The sequence below is a fragment of the Marmota flaviventris genome, chromosome 17 (genome assembly GCF_047511675.1).
Source record: "Marmota flaviventris isolate mMarFla1 chromosome 17, mMarFla1.hap1, whole genome shotgun sequence".
Lineage (NCBI taxonomy): Eukaryota > Metazoa > Chordata > Mammalia > Rodentia > Sciuridae > Marmota > Marmota flaviventris.
Window position 1 is genome coordinate 44,474,492 of NC_092514.1, and position 21,647 is coordinate 44,496,138.

The 21,647-nt window shown below is 37.9% G+C and overlaps 1 protein-coding gene and 1 long non-coding RNA gene across 7 annotated transcripts in view; one reads left to right on the plus strand and one right to left on the minus strand.

Moving 5' to 3' along the window:
• The window catches only part of LOC114080975 (inactive serine/threonine-protein kinase TEX14), an 82,837-nt gene extending 66,799 nt beyond the window's left edge, over nucleotides 1–16,038 (plus strand). For 4 of the 6 annotated variants that reach the window (XM_071603105.1, XM_027922548.3, XM_071603103.1 and 1 more), the window contains 8 exons: nucleotides 1,188–1,284; nucleotides 2,879–2,953; nucleotides 6,692–6,769; nucleotides 7,716–7,815; nucleotides 10,461–10,553; nucleotides 13,217–13,326; nucleotides 14,617–14,668; nucleotides 15,680–16,038. In XM_071603105.1, coding sequence (XP_071459206.1) covers nucleotides 1,188–1,284; nucleotides 2,879–2,953; nucleotides 6,692–6,769; nucleotides 7,716–7,815; nucleotides 10,461–10,553; nucleotides 13,217–13,326; nucleotides 14,617–14,668; nucleotides 15,680–15,716 — 642 coding nt within the window. In that variant the 3' untranslated portion in view covers nucleotides 15,717–16,038. The remainder of the gene's footprint in view (nucleotides 1–1,187; nucleotides 1,285–2,878; nucleotides 2,954–6,691; nucleotides 6,770–7,715; nucleotides 7,816–10,460; nucleotides 10,554–13,216; nucleotides 13,327–14,616; nucleotides 14,669–15,679) is intronic. The other 2 variants (XM_071603102.1, XM_071603101.1) reach the window with 2 other exon arrangements.
• Nucleotides 13,706–21,647, minus strand: LOC139702310 (uncharacterized). Its single transcript, XR_011704899.1, has 2 exons — nucleotides 21,178–21,647; nucleotides 13,706–13,891 (listed from the first exon to the last, which is right to left on the minus strand). It is a non-coding gene; the product is annotated as an uncharacterized lncRNA (long non-coding RNA).

Genomic DNA, 21,647 nt, shown 5'->3' on the forward strand with positions numbered 1-21,647 from the left:
AAAAAAAAAGAATATTAAAAAACTCTCTCTCAAAAAAAAAAGCTAAGTACCAAAAAAACCACACAAATAACCCAATCAATAAATGGGCCAAGGACACTTCTCAAAGAGGATATACAATCAAACAACAAATATATGAAAAAATGTTTATCATCTCTAGCAATTAGAGAAATGCAAATCAAAACTACTCTAAGATATCATCTCACTCCAGTCAGAATGGCAACTATTATAAAGATAAACAATAATAAGTATTGGCGAGGATGTGGGGGAAAAGGCACACTCATACATTGCTGGTGGGACTGCAAATTGGTGCAACCAATATGGAAAGCAGTATGGAGATTCCTTGGAAAACTGGGAATGGAACCACCATGTGACCCAGCCTCAGCTATTCCTATCCTCAGTCTATACCCAAAGGAGTTAAAAACAGCATACTATAGGGATACAGCCACATCAATGTTTATAGCAGCACAATTCACAATAGCTAAACTGTGGAACCAACCTAGATGCCCTTCAGTAGATGAATGGATCTACTGAAAAAATGTGGCATATATACAAATGGAATATTACTCAGCAATAAAAGAGAATAAAATCATGGCATTTGCAGGTAAATGGATGGAGTTGGAGAAGATAATGCTAAGTGAAGTTAGCCAATCCCAAAAAAAACAAATGCCAAATGTTTTCTCTAAGGAGCCTGACTCCTAGAGGGTTAGGGAGGGGGAGCATGGGAGGAATAGAGGAACTCTAGATAGGGCAGAGGTGTGGGAGTGGAAGGGAGGGGGCAAGGGGTTAGCAATGATGGTGGAATGTGATGGATATCATTATCCAAAGTACATGTATGAAGACATGAATTGGTGGGAACATACTTTATTATACAAACAGAGATATGAAAAATTATGCTCTATATGTGTAATAAGAATTGCAATGCATTCTGCTGTCATGTATATAAAAAATAAAATCAATTTTTAAAAAAAGTGGAAATAAGGGTTGGGGTTGTAGCTTAGTGGTAGAGCACTTGCCTAGCATGTGTGAGGCACTGGGTTTGATCCCCAGCACCACATAAAAATAAATAAATAAAATAAAGGTTGATCAACAACTAAAAAATATTTCTTTAAAAAGTGGAAATGATTGAACTGCATGTACTTTTTTACTCAACACATGTGTCAGTTGCTATTTTTACATCTCACTTGTAGAAAAGATTGTCTGCATGTGCTGTAGTTGGTTCCTCTAATATGGCTACCACATCTGACACATCAACCCAAGCCACCCAGAGAAGGAGCCTGCCTAAAGGTACCTGTGTGTCATATCAAAGTAGAAGTTCATAATAGTTAGCCAATTTAAGGAGACTTAAGTCGAAGCTATATTTGGTTCAAACAAAAATGCTATTTCCTCCGATTGTGAAACAGATTTGTTATAGAAAACTTGGAGAATAAAGCAAAGCTTAAAAAATAAAATAATTATATAACTGTAATTTTTTAATTTCATGTATAATTTTAGTATATATCTTTCTCACAGATTTAGAAATATATTAAAAAATAGCATAGTTGCATATCAGTTCTAGACTGCTTTTTTTCCTTGATGATATGTACTTAACCTCCTTCTCTGTGAGTACCACATCCACAAATTTAACCAACAGCAAGTCAAAAATATTTGAAGAAAATTGTTCTGAACATGTATATGCTCTTTTTCTGTTCTTATTCCCTTAACAATACAGTAAAATGACTATTTACATAGCATTTATAATGTATTATTGTTTTAAGTAATCTAGAGATGATTTAAAGTATATGGGAGGATATACAAAGATTATATGCAAATACTGTACCATTTTATGTAAGAGACTTAAGTGTCCATGAATTTTGATACCCACAGGTAGAAGAGATCCTAGAATCAGTCCCTTATAGATACTGAGGAATAACTGCATTTTGAGTATTTTCCCTTGTCATTAAAAACTATTTATTTTTATATATATATTTTATATATATATATTTTATATATATATTTTATATATATATATATAAAATAACTACATAATAATCCATTCTATTTAAAGTCCATTCTATTTAATAGTCAATGTTATTTAACTCTTTCCTAATGTCAAAGATTTATGTTGCTTTCCAACTTTTTGCTCTGTATACATAAATCTTTAACTATACTTCTGATCCTTTTCTCAGGACAGATTCTTAGAAGACAGTTTTTTAATCAAAAGGGTCTGATACTGTTAAGGATTTTTTTTTTTTTGGTGGGTGGTGTGGTATTGGAAGTTGAACCCATGCCTCACATATGCTAGACAAGTGCTCTACAACTGAGTTACATCCTCAGCCCAAAGGATCTGATGTTTTTACAACTCTTGCTTTCATTACATTAATTTTAATATCTTAAGCCTTTGGAACAACTCTTGAAATTTTCCCTCCGGGAATGGATTTTGTCTTATATTGAGGGGTTGTTATTATAATTGAGCTCTTGGGGCAAGACCTGAAGTACAGTTGCTTTTATATCCCCTGGCCTGAAAATTTATAGACAAAGGCCTTCTACTTTGTGTTTTGTCCATTTTGGCTGGTCTATAACCTCTATATTCCTTAAGCAATTCTGATCCAGATTGGACCTCCCAGCCTCTTAGTAAGAACCTACTTCAAATATCCTTAGCAAAGGAAGGGGCACAGGCCAACCAATACTGAGGTAAGTGGGATAGAATAAGAGAGGTCTCTACTAAGAAAATCATTTAAGAGAAGGAGGTATCTATTAGGACTGTTATATAAAAGACTTTCTTTCATCCTTTATTTATTTCATCATTGGAAATCCTCAGTCAAATTCATGAGGGGGCTTAGAAAAGTCCACTTCAGATTCAGGAAGGTGTTAAGTCATTTCTCCCTTTATCTTTTTAAAGAACTAATGGAAGCCATTTCACAGCATCACATTGATGAGCTACCACCACCATCTCAGGAGCTACTTGACGAAATTGGTAAGAGACTGTTAGCCAGCTTTTCATCACTGTGACTAAAGTATATGACACAAACAACTCGGAAGAGGAAAGGTTTATTTTGGCTCATGGTTTCATTTCATGATTGACCAATTACATTACTCTGGGCCTGAGGTGAGACAGAATATCATGGTGAAAAGGTGTGGTAGGGGAAAGCTGCTCAGTTTGTGGCAACCGGGAAGCAGAGAGAAAGACAGAAGAAGGGACTAGAGACAAGATAAAGTCCCCAAGGACATGCCCCCAGTGACCTACTAATAATAAGTCAGAACCCTCATGATCCAATCATTTTCCCAAACCTCTCCCTAAACAGTGCTGCACTGGGAATGAAACCTTTAACACAGAAGATTGTGGGGGACATTCCAGACCTAAACCATAACAGGAACATTTAATACAAAATACACTTGGTCTTGTCAGTTATTGTCACTGACCACAGCATGGTTTCCTCATCTCAGATGTGGGCACTAATAGAAAGGGCCTACAAAGTTCTGGTTGAATGATAAAATCAGAAAGGGACAGCTTTCCAATAAAAGGGACCACAACAACTTAGCTGGGATATTGGCCTGAATCTGTTACATTTTGTTTCTTAAAGGCAATGGTGATGATTGTGAGGGGAAATAAAAATATTAAAATGATTTATGATGATAAACTTCTTTTATTAAAGAAACTCTTATCTCCTTTTTAAACCAAACCAGCCATTCCTTGGAGGCCTGAGTGGAGGCATTCAAAGTATTGAAATTGTGGGTAAATCCCTTTCCTAAGAGTCAGTGTCATAAAATTTAATGAGACTAGAATTTTCCATTTCAGGCAGAGACTGAGTAGTACCAACTCAATTTTATTTACATTTGGGTTGGTGTGAAGAAATGATGCAAGGTTATCGAAAAATTTGCAGGCAGGTAGTCTGCTTCCCCAGCAGCTTGATGGACCATCCCCTTGCCCTTAGGGGATGCCTCTTCCCCAGATTTGTGAGAGTTTAATTGTATTTTTGATGGTCCTATTCTTGCTATGGAGCTTGTAGAGAACTTCCTGGACACTAGTTGGTTTTCAGAGTCTCTGAGGTTTTGAGTCTCATAAGAAGTGAGAGCTTATTGGTCTGACTCTAGGACCAGCTGCCTTCTAGTCTCCTTATAACCCTCAGACCCTGTTCTTTGACATGTTTAAGTGGATCCAGTCAGCTTCTAAAACCTTCCTTGCTTGGTTTCTTTTCCCGTAGTTACAGGCCCTTTCCTTTTTTATTTTATTTTTGCAGTACTGGGGATTAAACCCAGGGCCTTGCACATGCTGGGCAAGTGCTGCACCACTGAGCACACCCCCAACCCTATAGCCTTTTGTTGCCTCACTTAACCTTGCCTTCAGTGCCACAGGGTCATATAGGTCACAGGCTTTTATGGGTCAGGCTCTTAGGCCCATACCCCTACCTCTCTACTTTCTACCTCTGAGACTCTCTAGTTAATCTCGGCAAATTCTTCCTCTGTAGTTGCTCTTCTTAAAATAACAGAACTGTTGAGATTGGAGGTTATCCCACATGTGTACTGCTTAAGTAGATTTTTAGTATCATTTGTTCCTTAGCAATGGCATAATTTTCCAGAAATACAAAGTAGGCTTAAATAGGTACTTGCAAGTTTGACTGTAATCAATACTTGCCCGTGGATCCTGCTGTCCTTCTACTGTAGTTACCACATGTGAACCCTCTCTCACTTTCTCCAGTGTAGCAGCTGTGTTCCCAGGTTTCCTCCTGGGTTCTGGTCTCATGGTACATACCCCAGCACAGTCATTTCACTTATGGCAATTATCTGGGGCAGGTTTCTAGGTGATGTCACTTTGAATGGGTCAGTAATTTTCCAGAAATACAAAAAGCAGAGGATCCTTTTTTAATTTTGTCTCTCTCCCCCTCAAGGAATTGTCTCTTTTGTTAGTTGTTTGATCCCCAGAGTCTAGAACAGAGCCTGGTATATAAAAAGAACTCAATACATGTTTAGAAAATAAAAGAATTGAGTTTTCTATGCAAGTAGTAAGAAGCCTTCCATAAACTCAGACTGCAAGCAGTCTTTTAAGATCATCCACACATGAAATCCCTGTCCTTTTTCTCTCTTAGTCCTTCCCCAATACCCAAAATTACTTGTCTGAAGGAGGCCAGACCTCTTTGTACTGGCCCTGTGTTCATCGCTTACAGGACTGCGTAAAGATATCCAAATGAAGAAGTGACTCTTCTCAGCCTTACTACGTGATTCTAATGCTTCTGTCTAAAGCATTACAGTTTTAGAAAAACCCTTGGAACTTTTATCAGAGCCTGAGTCACCAATCCACACTCATTCTTCCTCAAGGAAATTAGATTTTGGGTTTGTGCACTCACCCTCCCCCACACTAGACCCATTAGGCCTTGAAGAAATGGGAGGTACCTACTCAACTGAAGAACTCCCTAATGATAAATCAAGGGGGAAAAGTTCACTGCCTTCTCCCTCTAGGAGGTCCTGGCTGCCTTATGCAAATAATCAAGTAGAGGGCTTTTGAGTAGTTTGTCCTGATAATGGGTTTACTCACCTGGCTATTGTATATGTATTGTTTCCCCTAAAGAGATTTCTGGGGAATGACCTGCTGTTACTCTTTTGGAGGACCCACATTCAAATCTCTAGATTCCTGACAAGAACCTACAGGGGAAATTTTAGAACCCTAAGATATAGGTAATCATTTAAGATCAACAAGGGACTAATCAGGATTAAAATGGATTTTTAATTTCAAACTATATAAAATGATCTTATAGGGCCCTTTGATGCCAAGCTTTGTGAGGTAGGACCTCTTTCCTACTCAGCAGGAAGGGAGCCAACTTGTACCTTCCCAGAACAAGACCAGCAAGCTCAGGGTGGTCTGCCTGTGCTCCCTGCAACTGACTTTTTGCTCTGCACTGGAGAGTACTTTGAGGAGACTGAGCACTTAATAAATGCAGAGCAGCCACTGATTTTAGCAGATGCTTGTCTTTAGTAAGTATTTCTTTAGGAAATGGAAATAATGGATATTCTCTGCCTCTTGTCTTTCCATAGGCCAGTAGAGATGAGGAAACATTTGAATTATTCTGATGTTGTAACAAAATTTCTTTTACAGAGTATAACATAGAGATTAGGAGCATAAACCTTAGAGTTAGAACTGCCTGGATTCAAATCTCAATCCTCCCACTGATTATCTGTGTGATTTTAGGCAAGTTCTTTAACCTTTCTTAGGTTTTAGGCAAGTTTCTTAACCCTAATTTCCTCATTCACTAAACACAATTAACAATAATGCAGTCAGTTGCATAGGGTTGTTGTAAAGATTGTGAACATTAGCCTCACATGCACAAGGCCCTGGCTTCAATCCCCAGCACCATACATACACACAAAAAAGACTGTGTGAACATTAATCCTGAGTACATAGGGTGCGGCAAAGTATTACCTATCCTCTGCATCATCATAATCATCTTTTTTTGTCTTACTTGAAAAATTTCCTTCAAATTTGGAATGTCCTAAAGTAGTAGTCCTCCAACTTTATCAGGCATCTTGAAGGTCTTGATAATACACAGATTGCTGGACCATACTGCCAGAGTTTTAGATTCAGTAGGTCTAGGATAAGGCATTTCTATCAAGTTCCTGGGTTAAGTCAGAGCTGCTGGTCTGAGGACCACCCTTTGAGAACCACTGCCCTAGAGTCATTCAAAGGAGGAATAAGTTGTCTTTTGCTTTTGTACTGTGACAGAGCACCTGAAGCAGCAGCAGAATTCATCCACAGTGTTGCATGAGAACACAGTACATGATCTGGGCATCACTGCAAATGGTGAGCATATACTCTCAGATTTTTTCATCAGGTTCTAGGTGTAATGTTGTCCTTGGAAACAGAGTAGTACATACGGGGAAGTGTGACCCTGAGGTCAGTCACAACTCCACCTCAATTCTGACTCTACTAGTTTTTGCTTTTGCAGTGTTAGGGACTGAACCTAAAGGTTCTCGACTTCTGAGCCACATGCCCCTATTTATTTATTTATTTTTATCTTTTAAGACAGTTTCTTGCTAAATTAGGGCCTTGCTAATTTGCTGAAGCTGGTCTCCAACTTGTGCTCTTCCTTCCTCTGCCTCCTGAGTAGTTGGAATTATGAATATGTGCTACTGTCCTAAGTCAGTTATATGACCAACTGTTTAATATCCGAGTCTCAGTTGTCTTTATCTGTAAAATGGGGATAATAATTCCTATATTATGATGTACATAGTAGCTCCACAAACAGTGCATGGTACATCCATAAAATATTTAGCAAATGTTAGTCCTCTTCCGTTTATGGGACTGGTGGCCAAATGAAATGAGATAGCATATGTAAAATCCTTATCATACATTAGAGGGTTTCTTCCCCACCCACATTCCTTCCCTGGGGCTCCAACCTAGAAACATTTCTAAGAAGTAAATTTATTCAGTTTGTTCTCAGGGCTGCTTGCCTTATCTTTTGTGTGACCTTTCTTTCCTCTGCTTGTTCTATCCATCTCTGAACCTTGGCACAGGCTAGATTTCCTAAAGCTTCACCTGGCACCAAAGAGCTCCCAGATGCAGCTGTTTTGAATACAGGTGTCCTATAGACTGCCACCTGTTCTCCTGCTCTAATGGGAAGAGAGGAGCTGGTCCATTGCGTACTTAAGGAACCACACTGATAGGCCTTAATTTCTATACTCCGTTTTAAGGCAGGCTTTCTTAATGTTTTCATTCTAATAAAGCTAATTCTTTTAATTGTTTTTAGATCAAAAGCATTTAGAAGAACAAGAAACTGCCCATAATAAAAATGATAACATTTTGCTTTGGACAAGAGAAACTGAGGATCTAGAAGAGGACACAGAGAGGTAATAGAAAAAGCTAGACTTTTGAAACGGTTTTAAAAATTGCATTGTTTATATTAAGTGTTTTCCACAATATTGACAAATAGGAGGAAAACAATCTTTCCCCATACTATCCTAATAACTCCCATTCCTAAAAGGTCTTCTGCTTTTTAAAAAATTTAACTGTGATAAAATACAAATAATATATGTTACATGTAAAATACATTAATAAAACTTACATGCAACATACATACACATTATATGTAAAATAAATATAACATAAAATTTGCCATCTTGGGGTAAATTTACCATCTTGGTTGTGACTCAGTGGTAGAGCACTTGCCTAGCATGTGTGAGGTGTAGGGTTAGATCTTCAATACCACATAAAAATAAATAAAAATAAAGGTATTGGGCTGGGGTTGTGGCTAAGCAGTAGAGTGCTCGCCTATCACGTGTGAGGTCTTGGGCTCGATCCTCAGCACCATATAAGAATAAATAAATAAAGGTATTGTGTCCAACTACAACTAAAAATATTTTTTAAAATATTTATCATCTTAATAATTTTTATGTGTATAGTTCAGTAATATTAAGTATACAGATTGGAACTGGGGTTGTGGCTCAGTGGTAAAGCACTTGCCTAGCACCTGTGAGGCACTGGGTTCAATTCTCAATTCCATATAAAAAAATAAATAAAATAAAGATATTATGTCCATATACAACTAAAGATATATTTTTTTAAAAAGCATGTATATGGTCCCAACTTATGATGGTTCAACCTATGTTTTTATGACTTTATGATCTTTTCCTGGGATAGCAATATATGGTATGATATTCTGAATTCCAGACAGTAGCAACAAGCCATAGTTCACAGTCATCCTCACAATCATGAGGGTAAATGACTAATACTCTACTGCCGCAGTCTGGCTGGGCACAATCAGGAGCCACTTGTCAAAAGAAACTAACTTTATTTTTAGAACCACACACGCCAAACAAAACAGCCTCTCAGGAAAAACCCTCAGAGCCCCAACTGCCACAACCGGCTTTTCACAAGCCTCTCTCTCCAACCCAAGCCTCTCTCTCTACCTCCCACAATCCTCCTGCTCTTGAGGCCGATTGGCTGGGTCACGTGGGCGGAGCCAAAAAAGTCCCCCAATGAGCAGCTCCGTGGTCTGAAAGGGCAGGGAAACAGCCCAATGAGCATCACCGCAGAGGAGCCAATCAGCTAGATGTTGCTGGGGCTGCTGTGAGCCAATCATCAGCCGGCAGCTGGAAGTTTGCTGGGGCCCCTTCAGCTGTGGCTCTCAACACTCTACAGTGTACTGTCTTGCTCAGCTTGCTGTTTGGTTGGTTAGGTGTATTAAATAAGAAATGTATTTACAACTTAACAGTATTTACAATATAAATCAAGGGCATCTGTACTCAAATTGTTATGCAACAATTCTCCACACATTTATCATTTTACAAAACTGAAACTCTTTCTGGCTTGTCAACTCCCATTTGCAAGATGGCAGCTATCCGCACACCAGGCAGATATAAGCGGGTGAGACAAAGGACTATATTAGTTGATTCTGCCCCATTTTATCTGGAAAGCAAAATTTCCCAAGAAACTCTTCCCAGCCCACATCCACTTTATCGAATAGTTCAAACTGACACATGACCCCTATTGGGTACAAGGGAGACCAGAAATTGAATTAACATCCCAACTGCTATAAAAGGCAGCAGCAAATAAGAGTGTTTTGAATAACTTTTGGTTAATGAATCTAGTGTCTGTCATATTCTTCAAGGGATATGGTATTCTTTATAAGAAGGAAAAAGGAGAGACCTGGAAGAGGAAAGGTCTGGGAAGTAGAGGAGGAGACTGGAGCCCTAGGATCTAAGAATAAAATAGAGAGAGGGTTAGAGACAGAGAAAAGAAAGAAGCAAGAAGGGGGAAAATTTTTTTTCAAGGGATGTTTTAGAAAATTTTGATCTGTGATATAACTGTTCCTTCTATCTCCCCAAAATGCTGTCATTAAAAATCTGTGCCATAATTTAAGGTAAAAGAATAATTGCTTAAGAAGACCAAGTTAGGTTTGGCTATTCAAACATAAAATTCTTTGTACATGGTCAAAAGTTAGCTAATGTTATTGTCTCATCCTTTTCCAAAAGAACTGGTGGCAGTACTTACCACAGACATGCTCCACAGATGCTCAGACATTTCAGTGCTATGAATGGTTTGTCAGTTCTAGGGACCAAGCTAGAGTGGAAGATATTTTTTTGATGGGGGATATTTTTCAGGCTTTCTTAAAACATCCTACTTTCATCTTCTAGCCTCAGAGGTAGTTCTTAGAAGAATAAGTAGAAAGCATATGCAATCTTGACTTAAGGTAGAAACTGACTTAATGACCTAGATTGAGACAAGAGTCAGCATTTGACATTGGGAAGCAGTGATATCATGGATGCCATGGCTTTTTGTCAAGGGACTATGGGACTATTTTGTATATATTTAAATTAGATCTATGTGACCTCTGTGAGTCTACATACAGTCTGACCAAACTTACATTTCCTCAACTGTATAGAGAAAGCACAGGTTTTAAAGTTTCTTGCCACTCTATAGAGTGTTATGTTTCCTTGTCAAGGGAGAGGGAAAAAGACTATTGTCACCATTCTCTTCACTTTCCCTTGGATAGAGCTCATTCTACTCTTGATGAAGATCTGGAAAGATGGTTTCAGCCATCTGAGGAGAGCATGGAGCAGCAGGACCCCCGCAAAGGCTCTACAAGGTTAGTATTCCCCATTGGGGGTTCTTCTTTAAAATTTATATAATTCCTAAGGCATAGAGGTATTAGACTCCTATTTTCTTCTTTTTGAGGAAATGGGGCTAGGTTTTAGACTTCTTGGAGAATGAATGTCTGGTAATGGCATTAAACTGCTATAGATAAGCCAGCCCTGACTCCAAGTGTCTGCATTCTCACACTTGTCTCTCTCCCTCCAGTCACCCACAGTGCTCAAGATATTGATTAGCAAATTGATATCAGTATAGGAGAGGCCTCTAAGATTACTGTATTTTGTCCCTACTTATTTCAACCTTTTCATCAGTCATTTGAATTATATCAGGAAAGGCATATTTATCAAATTTTTAGATAACAAATCTAGGAATGAGTGCTAATGTGATGGATGATAGACTGGGGATTCAAAATGGTATTGACAGATAAAGATAACAGGGTAATCCCAGCAGCTCTTGAGGTTGGGACAGGAGAATCTCAAGTTCAAAGCCAGCCTCAGCAACAGCAAGGTGCTAAACAACTCAGTGAGACTCTGCCTCTACATAAAACATAAAATAAGGCTGGGGATGTGGCTCTGTGGTTGAGTACCCCTAGTTCAATCCCTGGTACAAAAAAAAAAAAAAAGATAAAGCTAGACACAATGGTGCATGTCTATAATCACAGCTACTCAGGAGGCTGAGTAGGGAGGATCTCTTGAGCCCAGGAGTTCAAGGCCAGCCTGGGCATCTTTTAAAAAAAAAAAAAAGATGAAGGTAAAAGATTCAAAAACAGAGTACTCCTAGGACACTTGGCCTGAAAAAAAAATTTTAATTGGAAATTCTTACTCACTATAGTTACATTAATGGCAGGAATTCTTAGTTTTGTATACCAAGCATTTAGCATGCAGCTTGAGACATAGTAACAATTCAATAAATTCTTGAAGGCATCGACATGACTCTCTGAAGCTCTGGTTGATGCAGTTGTTGAAAAGGTCAATGCAACATTAGTGCTGTATAGACAGAAATGTATTGATTAGATCAAGGTGATGTTTGAGACCGGTAATGTGCTGTTTAGAGCACTCCTAGGGTGCAATGTGGGACTACTTTTTAGTGCCACATTTAATGAGATATTAATAAACAGAATAGGGTAACCACAGAACAGTCACAGGTCTGCAAACCAGGTCATATGAGAACAGCTGAAGGAGCTGGGGAGGCTTAGCCTGAGAAGAGCAGATGGAGTGGAGAATTTGATATCTTCCCTCAAATGCCTGAAATACTGTAAAGTGAAGAGAGTCAGCTTACTCTCTTCTGCCCCAAAGGACAGAAATAGTGACTAGAAATTACAGAGTAACTGATTTGTATTCAGTAAAGCACTGACTTTCTAGTGGTCACAGCCACTGGATAGGGAGAGCAGTTGGCTTTCCAGTTACTTCAACAATGGCTACTGCTGCTCAGAAGAGACTGGATGAGACTCTGATCTGGGGCATTTGGACACAGGCAGAAGATAACTCAAACACCTCCTCCCACTCTTTTTAAATATTTTTTAGTTGTAGATGGACACAATACCTTTATTTTATTTATTTTTCTTTTTTTTAAAATTATAGATGGGCAGAATGCCTTTTTTTGTTGTTGTTTTATTTTTATCTGGTGCTGAGGATCAAACCCAGCACCTCATGCATTCTAAGCAAGTGCTCTACCCCCGAGCTACAGCCCCAGCCCTATTTATTTATTTTTATGTGGCACTGAGAATCGGACTCAGTGCCTCACATGTGCTAGGCAAGTGCTCTACCACTAAGCTACAGCCCCAGCCCCTCCTCACCTCTGACCCTGTGATTCTGTTAGTGGAAGTTTAGAGAGGAAAAAAGTCTCTTTTCACCCTTTCTGTTTAATTCTCATTCTCTCTCTCTCTCTCTCTCTCTCTCTCCTCTCTCTCTCTCTCTCTCTCTCTTTTTGCAGTGCTGGGGATTGAACCTAGGGCCTTACTCATGTTGGGCAAGCACTGAGTTATATCCCCAGCCCTTCTCATTTTACATATTTTGTTTCTACTGTCCATGAAATGAAAGCAGAAAAAGAATCCCTAAATAGTGTTAGGTTCAGCCAGCATCTCTTGAGCATTGACAATGAGCTGAACACTGTGCTAAGGCAGGAGGTGCACAGGGGGATCAATGACTCTGCCTTTAAGGAGCTTATTGTTGAATGGGGGTTTCTGCTTAAAAGTTTAACAAATTTGTTCTTAAAGTGTAAGATAGTCAAATTATTTAGACATTTCATATCAGAGAAAGGTGATCAAATGGTGGTCTTCTTCAAAACCACCAATTACGACATAAAATGAGGGTGTTTTTTTTTTTTTTTCCCCTTTGAGGCCAGCTATATTGTCTAGTGGTTAAAAACAGAGTCTGATTAGGTTGGCTGTGTAGGTCAGATACCAGCTCTAGGACTTAGTAGGTGTATGTAATACCTTTGTGCCTCAGTTTCCTTATCACAATGGGGGCATTGAAGGTAACTACTTCATATAGTTGTTAAGAGAATTAAGCAAGTTAACGGTACATTAGAGCTCTTAAACCAACACCTGGCCCAAAGGGAACACTGTGATACTCCTAATTGCTATGTTTCCTTCAGAGTACAGTCCTGCCCCTGGCTGTTATGTATGTGGTTTAATGCCCCAAATCATTGTTCTTAAAGGGAGAAAGCAACCAATGATCAAGAAGTTGGTGAAAAGCATAGAAAAGGGGAAAAAAGCATCAAGCCAGAGAGAAGGAAATCAGACAGCTTTTTAGGGGCTTCAGAAGAAGGTATGAATTAATGATTGTTTATAATGCAGTCTGCAGTCCTTAGGCTTTGATGAGCATCAAAGTTATTATATAATGTTTCCCAAATGTTATACACAATCTTCCTTCCTTTGATAATTTCTTTCCCCTTGCAGTTCAGTGTAGGTTTTCTGTTAATTGCTGATCATAGCTTCATCACAAAAACAGTAACAACAAGTTATATTTCTTAAAAAAAACCATTGGCTAATCTTATTGTCTGGAGAGGTGTTTTGCTTCTAGTTGTCCAACATCTTCAAAAGAATTTTAAATTTAGCTTACATGGATGCTTCAGACTCCAGTAAGAAGTCATATATTATGGAATTTAAATGAGGTTTACAAGTAATGAAAAAGTCATAAATTAACCTTAATTTCAAAACTGTTTTAATAGAGCTTTAGGCTATTTACAAACAACAATCTCCTGTTTAAGAGACATTAACTCTGGGTTGGGATTGTGGCTCAGCAGTAGAGAGCTCCCCTAGCATGGGCGGGACCCAGGTTCGATCCTCAGCACCACATAAAGATAAAGGCATTGTGTTGTGTCCATCTACACCTAAAAAAATAAATATTAAAAAAAAAAACATTAACTCTTTCAGGTCATATATGGTATCCCTTTCATCCTTTCCTCATTTAATTTTTCTACCTTGCTTTGTGTCCTGGGATGCTGACTCTAGTGGACTGCCTCTCCCTGGCTTCCTGTTGGTCAGAGGGAGGCCCCAGGCAAAAGAGCAGAGGGCAGAAGAGATGTTAAGGGGTTACTTTCCCTCCCTGCCTGTTTCAACACCCTGCATCTGATAGAAGTGGTGTTCCTTCACAAGCACAGCTTCTATGAGGCAGCCAGTCTTTCCCAGTTCCAGCTGTCCTCTCATCCCCATTCCTCAGTCCCTTCAGACCTAGGTTTCCCATTGCTGCTAGTCACCGAATGCCTTGCCATTCCTTTTTTTGTTCCCTGAACCTTTGTATGTAGTTACTTCATTAAGTAATCTTTATCTGTATTTGCCATGGGTACATTTTGTTTCCTCCAGAACCTTGACTAGAGTGTATGGGCTTTTAGTTAGTATTTGCGAATTAGTGTCATTGGTGTCCATTGCTGTGGCAAAGAGCTTCAGAATATTAGGAGGGAAAGCCATTAACCATTCTGCCTCTATAGAACAACTATTATAGGTAAAACAGTTTACACTAAACCAGAGAGAACACTAGTGTGAATTCTGAATTCTGACACTCTTTGACCTAGAAAGTAATCAGGTTGTTTTTTCCTTCCTCTTATATTTCACCAAGATGAACTAAAACCGTGTTTTTGGAAGCGACTGGGTTGGTCTGAACCATCCAGGTAATGAGATATCCTGTGTTTATAGGTTAAAGTTTACCATTTACATAAGCAAATTGAAATATTCACTGGTTTCTAAATAAATATTAATGAGACCAAGTTGCACGGGGTTGGGGCTGTAGATCAGTGGCAGAATGTTTGCCTAGCATGTGTGAGGCACTGGGTTCGATCCTCAGCACCACATAAAAATAAAGGCATTCTGTTCATTTACAACCACAAAAAAAATAAAATAAAAAAGACGAAGTTGCTCAGTTTATAGATACATGTTTCTGTTTATTAAAAAAGGTGAAATTAATTCTAACTTTATTTAAATTAGTAGTAGAAGCAGCCTGAGAATACTTTTCATACAGAAGGTATACATAAGTTGCTGCTGTCAATTGCTTTGCATCATTTTTGCATTTCCATTATAAGTTGCTGATCATAATCTCCCTTGATTACAAATATCAAAATCCCTGGGCTGGGGATGTGGCTCAAGCGGTAACACGCTGACCTGGCATGCGCGGGGCGCTGGTTTCGATCCTCAGCACCACATAAAAATAAAATAAAGATGCTGTATCCACCAAAAACTGAAAAATAAATATTAAAAAAAAGAAATATCAAAATCCCTTTTCCTTAAATTCTGTAGAACAGAAAGAGGATGTTGTTTGTATCTTTTGAAAAAATGTATGTAGGGTTGGGGCTGTAGTTCAGTGTTAGAGTGCCTGCCTTGCACACTGGGTTTGATCCTTAGCACCACATAAAAATATATTGTGTCCATAAAAAAGTATGTATTGGGAAGGGCACAGTGGTGCACATCTGTAGTCCCAGTGATTTAGGAGGCTGAAGCAGGAGGGTCACAAGCTCAAGGCTAGCCTGTCTCAAATAAAGCATTTGAGATGCTTGGGGATGTATCAGGATCCGAGTTCAATTCCCAGCACCACACAAAAAATAAAAACAAAAACAATAATAATAAAAAGCATATATATCAACTGGAAACTTTTTTTTCTTTTTGTCTTTTAAAACATGTAAATACAGGATAATTGTGCTGGATCAGAGTGACTTGTCAGATTGACTGGAAATGGATCACAGATGGATTCTGACCCAAGTTTGAGCATCTTGGTTGTGAGCTTTTCTTTCTTCTGCTGCAGTTGCCATTGGGGCAGTGGTTCCAGTTCCCTAACTCACAATTTGTTCAGCTACTACAGTAGACATAATGGTTTGGCCCCATCTGTGGGCAGCATATGTAACCATTTGTTTTTCAATCAAATTTCTGAAAAGTGTAAGGTAGTTGCAATTTTAAAATTGTGCTCAGAATGGTTTTTGGTTTTGTTGGTGTTAATTTTTTTGAATATTTTAACTCCTGTTATATAATAAAATGTTTATTTTCAATACCATTTAGGTTCCAGCTATATATTTCTGTTACAGGGTTTGGCACTTGGGCAGCTACCTTCATATATGCTGGTACCAGTTGCCCCTGTTTTATCACAGAAATACTGCCCAACCTTTTGGCTGGGATTGCCCTATTCCCATTCCAGCTAGAAGTAGCTTAGTAAGAGATAACAATAAAATGCTAAGATTTTTTGAACTGTTCAAGGTAAACAACATCTTCTCCATGTGTTTTTGATTGTGAATCTCACATCATTAGTGTACTACAAGAATGAAATTGTGGTAATACTAATCACAATGTTTTGTTTAGCTTAGCCTCTTTTTGATTCCTGGCCTATGTGTAGCTAGCCTGATTTTTAGAGGGTTTATATCTTTCATTACCTCCCATTTGGAATCTTCATATATGAATAGACCCTGTCTTGGAAACTATGTGCTACACTGCAGCACTTACCAGCTAGCATTTTGTTCTGCCTTGGTGAGTAAGTAGCAGGCCTGTTGTTTGTGAAAACTGAATAGTTCCTATTGTGAATAGTGCCCAGAAATTTTGCCTTGTACAGATAAAATGGGAAGGTACAAGTCTGTTTGGCTATTTTATAGCAAGAAAACAGTTGCTTGCCATTGTATCCAGCAGAAAACCACCAGAAAACAAATTCATTTATAAATAATACTTTGAGAAATACAGATATTTATAATAAATAGTCTTTCAGAACCAACATAAGTAAAAATATAAGGTCTAATAGCAGATATACAATGATAAATGGTGACTTATGTTATTATCTGTTAGTATGCATCAAGGATATAGGTCCTATACCAACTCCCTGTAATAAGGGTTGTAATCTACCCACACAGAAATTCTTTTATTTGGCCCGTGACTGTAAAAAATAGTGGTCAGTATTAGTAATCATAATGTTGATAGATATTATTTATTGGTTATAGAGCAATTATTATATACCAGTTGCTTTATTTATATTAATCAATTTTCCTGCACATGGGAGTCCCACTGTTTCTTTAGTATGCTGCTTCTTTCACTCATCAGCTATTTCAAACTGTCCTCTCTTACTTCCTATCAATACTCAACAGATGACTTCAGAGAAAATATAAGCCCTCAGGTGGGAGTTAACTCAGCTTCCTGCCACCAAAACTCCAAACATAATTAACAGAAGTTGTTGTAGGTAAAGCAGTCAATACTGGACTGTACATATTCTTTCCACTCTCCTCCCTGTTTTAATAAAGGCGGTATCCCTCTTCCTATCCTTAGGTCAATCTCATCTTCTGTCCACTCAGGGTTTTCCTTCTGAGGTTAGCATTTCTCTTTTTAGTAGTTTCAACCTTTCTTCTTTATTAGCTTCTTTTCATAAGCATTAACACACTTAGATTTTCCTATCTTTAAAAAAGTATTCCCTGGATCCCACCTTTCCTTCTACCTACTATACCATCCTTCTCCTCCCACAGCAATTCTTGAAACATTCTTGTCTACATCTGCTATCTTTAGTACCTCACCTCCCGCTCTTCTCAACCCACTCAAATTCTACTCCTTCCATTCTCTAGCAGTCACTAAGGTCACTGGTGACTTCCATATTCCTAAATTCCTTAGTCACTTTGACCGCATTGTCAGTTTCTCTTTCAGTCTGTCCTCTTAGCTTCCTTGATGTTGCACACTGTTATTTCTTCTCTCTCTCTCTCTCTCTCTCTCTCTCTCTCTCTCTCTCTCTCTCTCTCGTTACTTCACCTCACCCTCCTTTACAGGCTCTGCCTTTGTCTTTTTTCACTGCAAGTTTTCCTCCTAAGCAACATGGTTTATTCCCATGATTTCAGTTAGCACCTATGGACTAACAATTTCAGATTTGTATTTTAAGTGTACGACCAGACCTCTATTACAAGCTATCTTATCTCTTATATTTCAGGTATCTTACTGATATACCCAATATTGAACTAATGCTATAAAGACAATAAATAGGTTAAAAGTAATAGTAAATGCTGTAGGGGAGGCAACTTAACATCAGGTCAGGTGTTCAGGTGAAACTATTCTAAAGAAGGGATATTTGGACTTTGGTTGGAATCATGAGAAAGAGCCAGTCTTACAACTCTGAAGGTAAGTTGTTCCCAACAAGGGAGTTGACTGGAAGGAAGTGAGGATGGAAACTGAGCAAGGGGATTATAAAACTATGGCCAAACATGGGAATCCAGTGGAAGGTTCAAAGCCAGGGGACAGGAAGTAGGGTAAAAGCATTTTTAAAACTTTCTTTCGTACTCTAATTTTTTTCTCCAAAACAATCTTTTCATTTATTTTTATTTGTAAAATGATATTTTTATGTACAAAGATAATTGTTTCATTTCCTTGTCCAGAATTTTGCCCATTGCTTCTAGAAATATGAAACTTATCTCAATTCTTCAAATGTATGGCACATGTTATTCTTGACTAGAATATGCCTCTCCTCAACTAACTACTTCATTGTTTGGTTTTAGCTTTCACTTTACTTTTTTAAAGAGATTTTCTGAAGTCCCTGAAGCTTAGTCTAGATTAGGGACCTCTGAAATTCTTCCTTAGTAGCCTGCCTGCCTTTTCCCAACCCACACATAGACCATATTCCATAAGGCCAGGAATTATGTCTAAGTTGTTCACTGAGTTATTGCCACTTGCATATATTAGGTGCTCAGCAAATATTTGTTAACTGGACAATTATTTTTAATCTTCACAACACCACTAAAAGTTATTATTCTAGGGGAGGCTTCTTAAGTTCCCATGACCTACCCAGGATCATACTGGAGCAAACAAATTTTGTATTCTTAAACCGTAGTCTTCCATGATTGGAGTTCAAAGTATGATTATGAAAGTTAAATAAGAGCTAAATTCAGACTAAAACTCTTTAAGCCCCATTCCTATCTCCTCATCTATTCTGTGGGTTTGATGCTGAGTTTTTTGTAACATACTGAGTCCTTCACTTTTCCTCAAGATGGGAAAGCAGACATGTAACAAGTTCCAGACACACAGTAGATAAAGATTGGCTTACTAGAAAAATAATAAGCAACCTTGCTTAAGCAAAGAAAAAATAAACATTGGCTAACTACTGAATTAAATCTCTAAAGCACCCTTGGAAAACTAGGATTATTAGGACATTTCAGATTTGTTTTTTACTCATACATGTTGGTGTTAAAAGTGGGTTATAGTGAGGTATCCCCAAGAAAGAGCTTAGAAATAAGATGGTCCTGTGGAAGTTAAGTAAGCAAACCCCACTCTCTAAATTAAGACTGTTAATTGTATAGTTGCTATTCTTGGATATGATTTGTTCCCCAAAATTTCATGTGCTGGAGGCTTGTTCCTTAATGTAATGGTATTGAGAGGTGGTGGAACCTAGGGAAGTGGTGGGACCTAGTAAAGTAGGCCCTTAAGGGCACCAACTTGTGTCCTGAAGTGGGATAGTTGTTGTGAGTCTAGATTGGTTACTGCTGGAGTAGGTTTTGATATATAAAGTGAATTTAGCTTTCTTGGCTAGCCTTCTTGCTTTCTCTCTTGTCATCTGACACTGATCCTCCTCACATGTGCTCCCACTACATGACACTATCTGCTCTCACCAGAAGCTGATGCCAGCACCATCCTCTTGGATTAACAGAACTGAAAACGAAATAAATCTGTTATCTTCATACAGTACCAAGACTTAGATACTTTGTTATAGGCACATTAAATATTAAATAAAGTAGGGCAATAGTGGAGTAGGAGTTTATAAATGAAAAGGACTTTATAAATGTTTGATGGAAGCAATACTGAAAAGCAAGAGTAGGGATTTATACTACTACATACTTAGGAATAGTTTAAAGTTCAATAATTAACAGTATGGCATCAACATAGAAATGAATATTTATATAATATAAAAAGAGTCCAAAGAAAGAACTGAAGTATAAAGTTTTGGGAATTTAGAATATTAAATAATGTGTATCAAGTTAGATAATTCAACAAATGATAATGGGATATCTGACCAAACATTTGGAAAAACATAAAAGCTGAGTCCTTGTACCAAAAAAAATGTCTGATTAATAAAAATTTTTAATTAAAAATAAATACATAAACATTAAGAAATATGTGACAATTTTATTAATCTTAGAGTGGGTTCAAAGTGAAGAGATTTTTAAATTTTACTATATAAAAATGTAAAATTTTGGGCTGGGGTGGTGGGCTTAGTGGTAGAGTGCTCACCTAGTGAGCGCGAGGCACTGGGTTCAATCCTCAGCATCACATAAAAATAAAGGTATTGGGGGCTGGGGTTGTGGCTCAGTGGTGGAGCACTTGCCTAGTATGTGTGAGGCACTGGGTTCAAGTCTCAGCACCACATATAAATAAATAAAGTCCATTGACAACTAAAAAAAAATAAAGGTATTATGTCCACCTACAACTAAAAAATAGATTTTTTAAAAATGTAAGGGCTGGGGCTGTAGCTCAGTGGCAGAGAACTTGCCTAGCATGTGTGAGGCACTGGGTTCGATCCTCAGCACCACATAAAAATAACAAAATAAGGCATTCTGTCCATCTACAACTACAAAATTAATTAATTAATTAAAAATATAAAATAATGGCTGAATGAGGATAAAGTCAACAAATTATCGATAGAGTTGCAATATATTGTATGACTAAAAGGTTTATATTCCTAATATCCAAAGAGATCTAATAACTTCTAAGAAAAAGACAAACACCTTAATGGAAAAACATGCAAAGAGCAATTCAGAAAAGAAGCATAACAAAGGGCATGGGGTTGTGGCTCAGTGGTAGAGCACTTTCCTAGCATGTGTGAGGCACTGGGTTAGAATCTCAGCACTGCATTATAAATAAACAAGTAAAATGGTGGCCATCAACAACTAATAAAAATATTTTTTTTTAAAGAAGCATAACAAGTAACCAGTTAGCATATTAAAAGATGTCTAGTTTCACTGATAATCAAAAATGTAAATTAAAATAAGATAACTAATGAGGAAAAATATCGGTAAGATCTAAGTTTGGTGGGAGAGGGGGGAATCAAGCATCTGTGTTGGGGATATGAATTGGTGCCACTTATCTACAGAGAGATTTTTGAGTGTATTTTAAATGTAAATGTTTTTTGATCCAGAAATACCATTTAGACCAGCACTTCACAAATTTTATCTTACAGATGAATCACCTGGAAATCTTGTTAAAATATGGATTTTGTTGCATGTCTGTAATTCTAGCCACTCAGGAGGCTCAGGCAGGAGGATCGCAGGTTTGAACTCATTCTGTGAAGACAATAAATAGGTTAAAACCACAGAATAGATGAAGAGATAGGGATGGGGTTCAATGAGTTTTAAGCCTGGGCAACCTAAGCAAGACCCTGTCTCAAAAAAATGAAAAGGGCTGAGAATGTAGCTCAGTATATAGTGAGCTATAGTGCCATGGTTTCTATCATTGGCATAAATTAAGTAAGTAAATAAATAAATAAATAAATGTATATTCTGGAATTGAGGTCTAAGGTGATGTCCAAGCTTTTGCTTGTCTATCACTCTCCCAGGTGGCACTTGGGCTGCTGGTTCATGCACCACCTGAATAGAATTCAGAGGTCTTTATCTTAAAACAATGGTCTTTAACCATAATTGTACATAGAATCATCTGAGG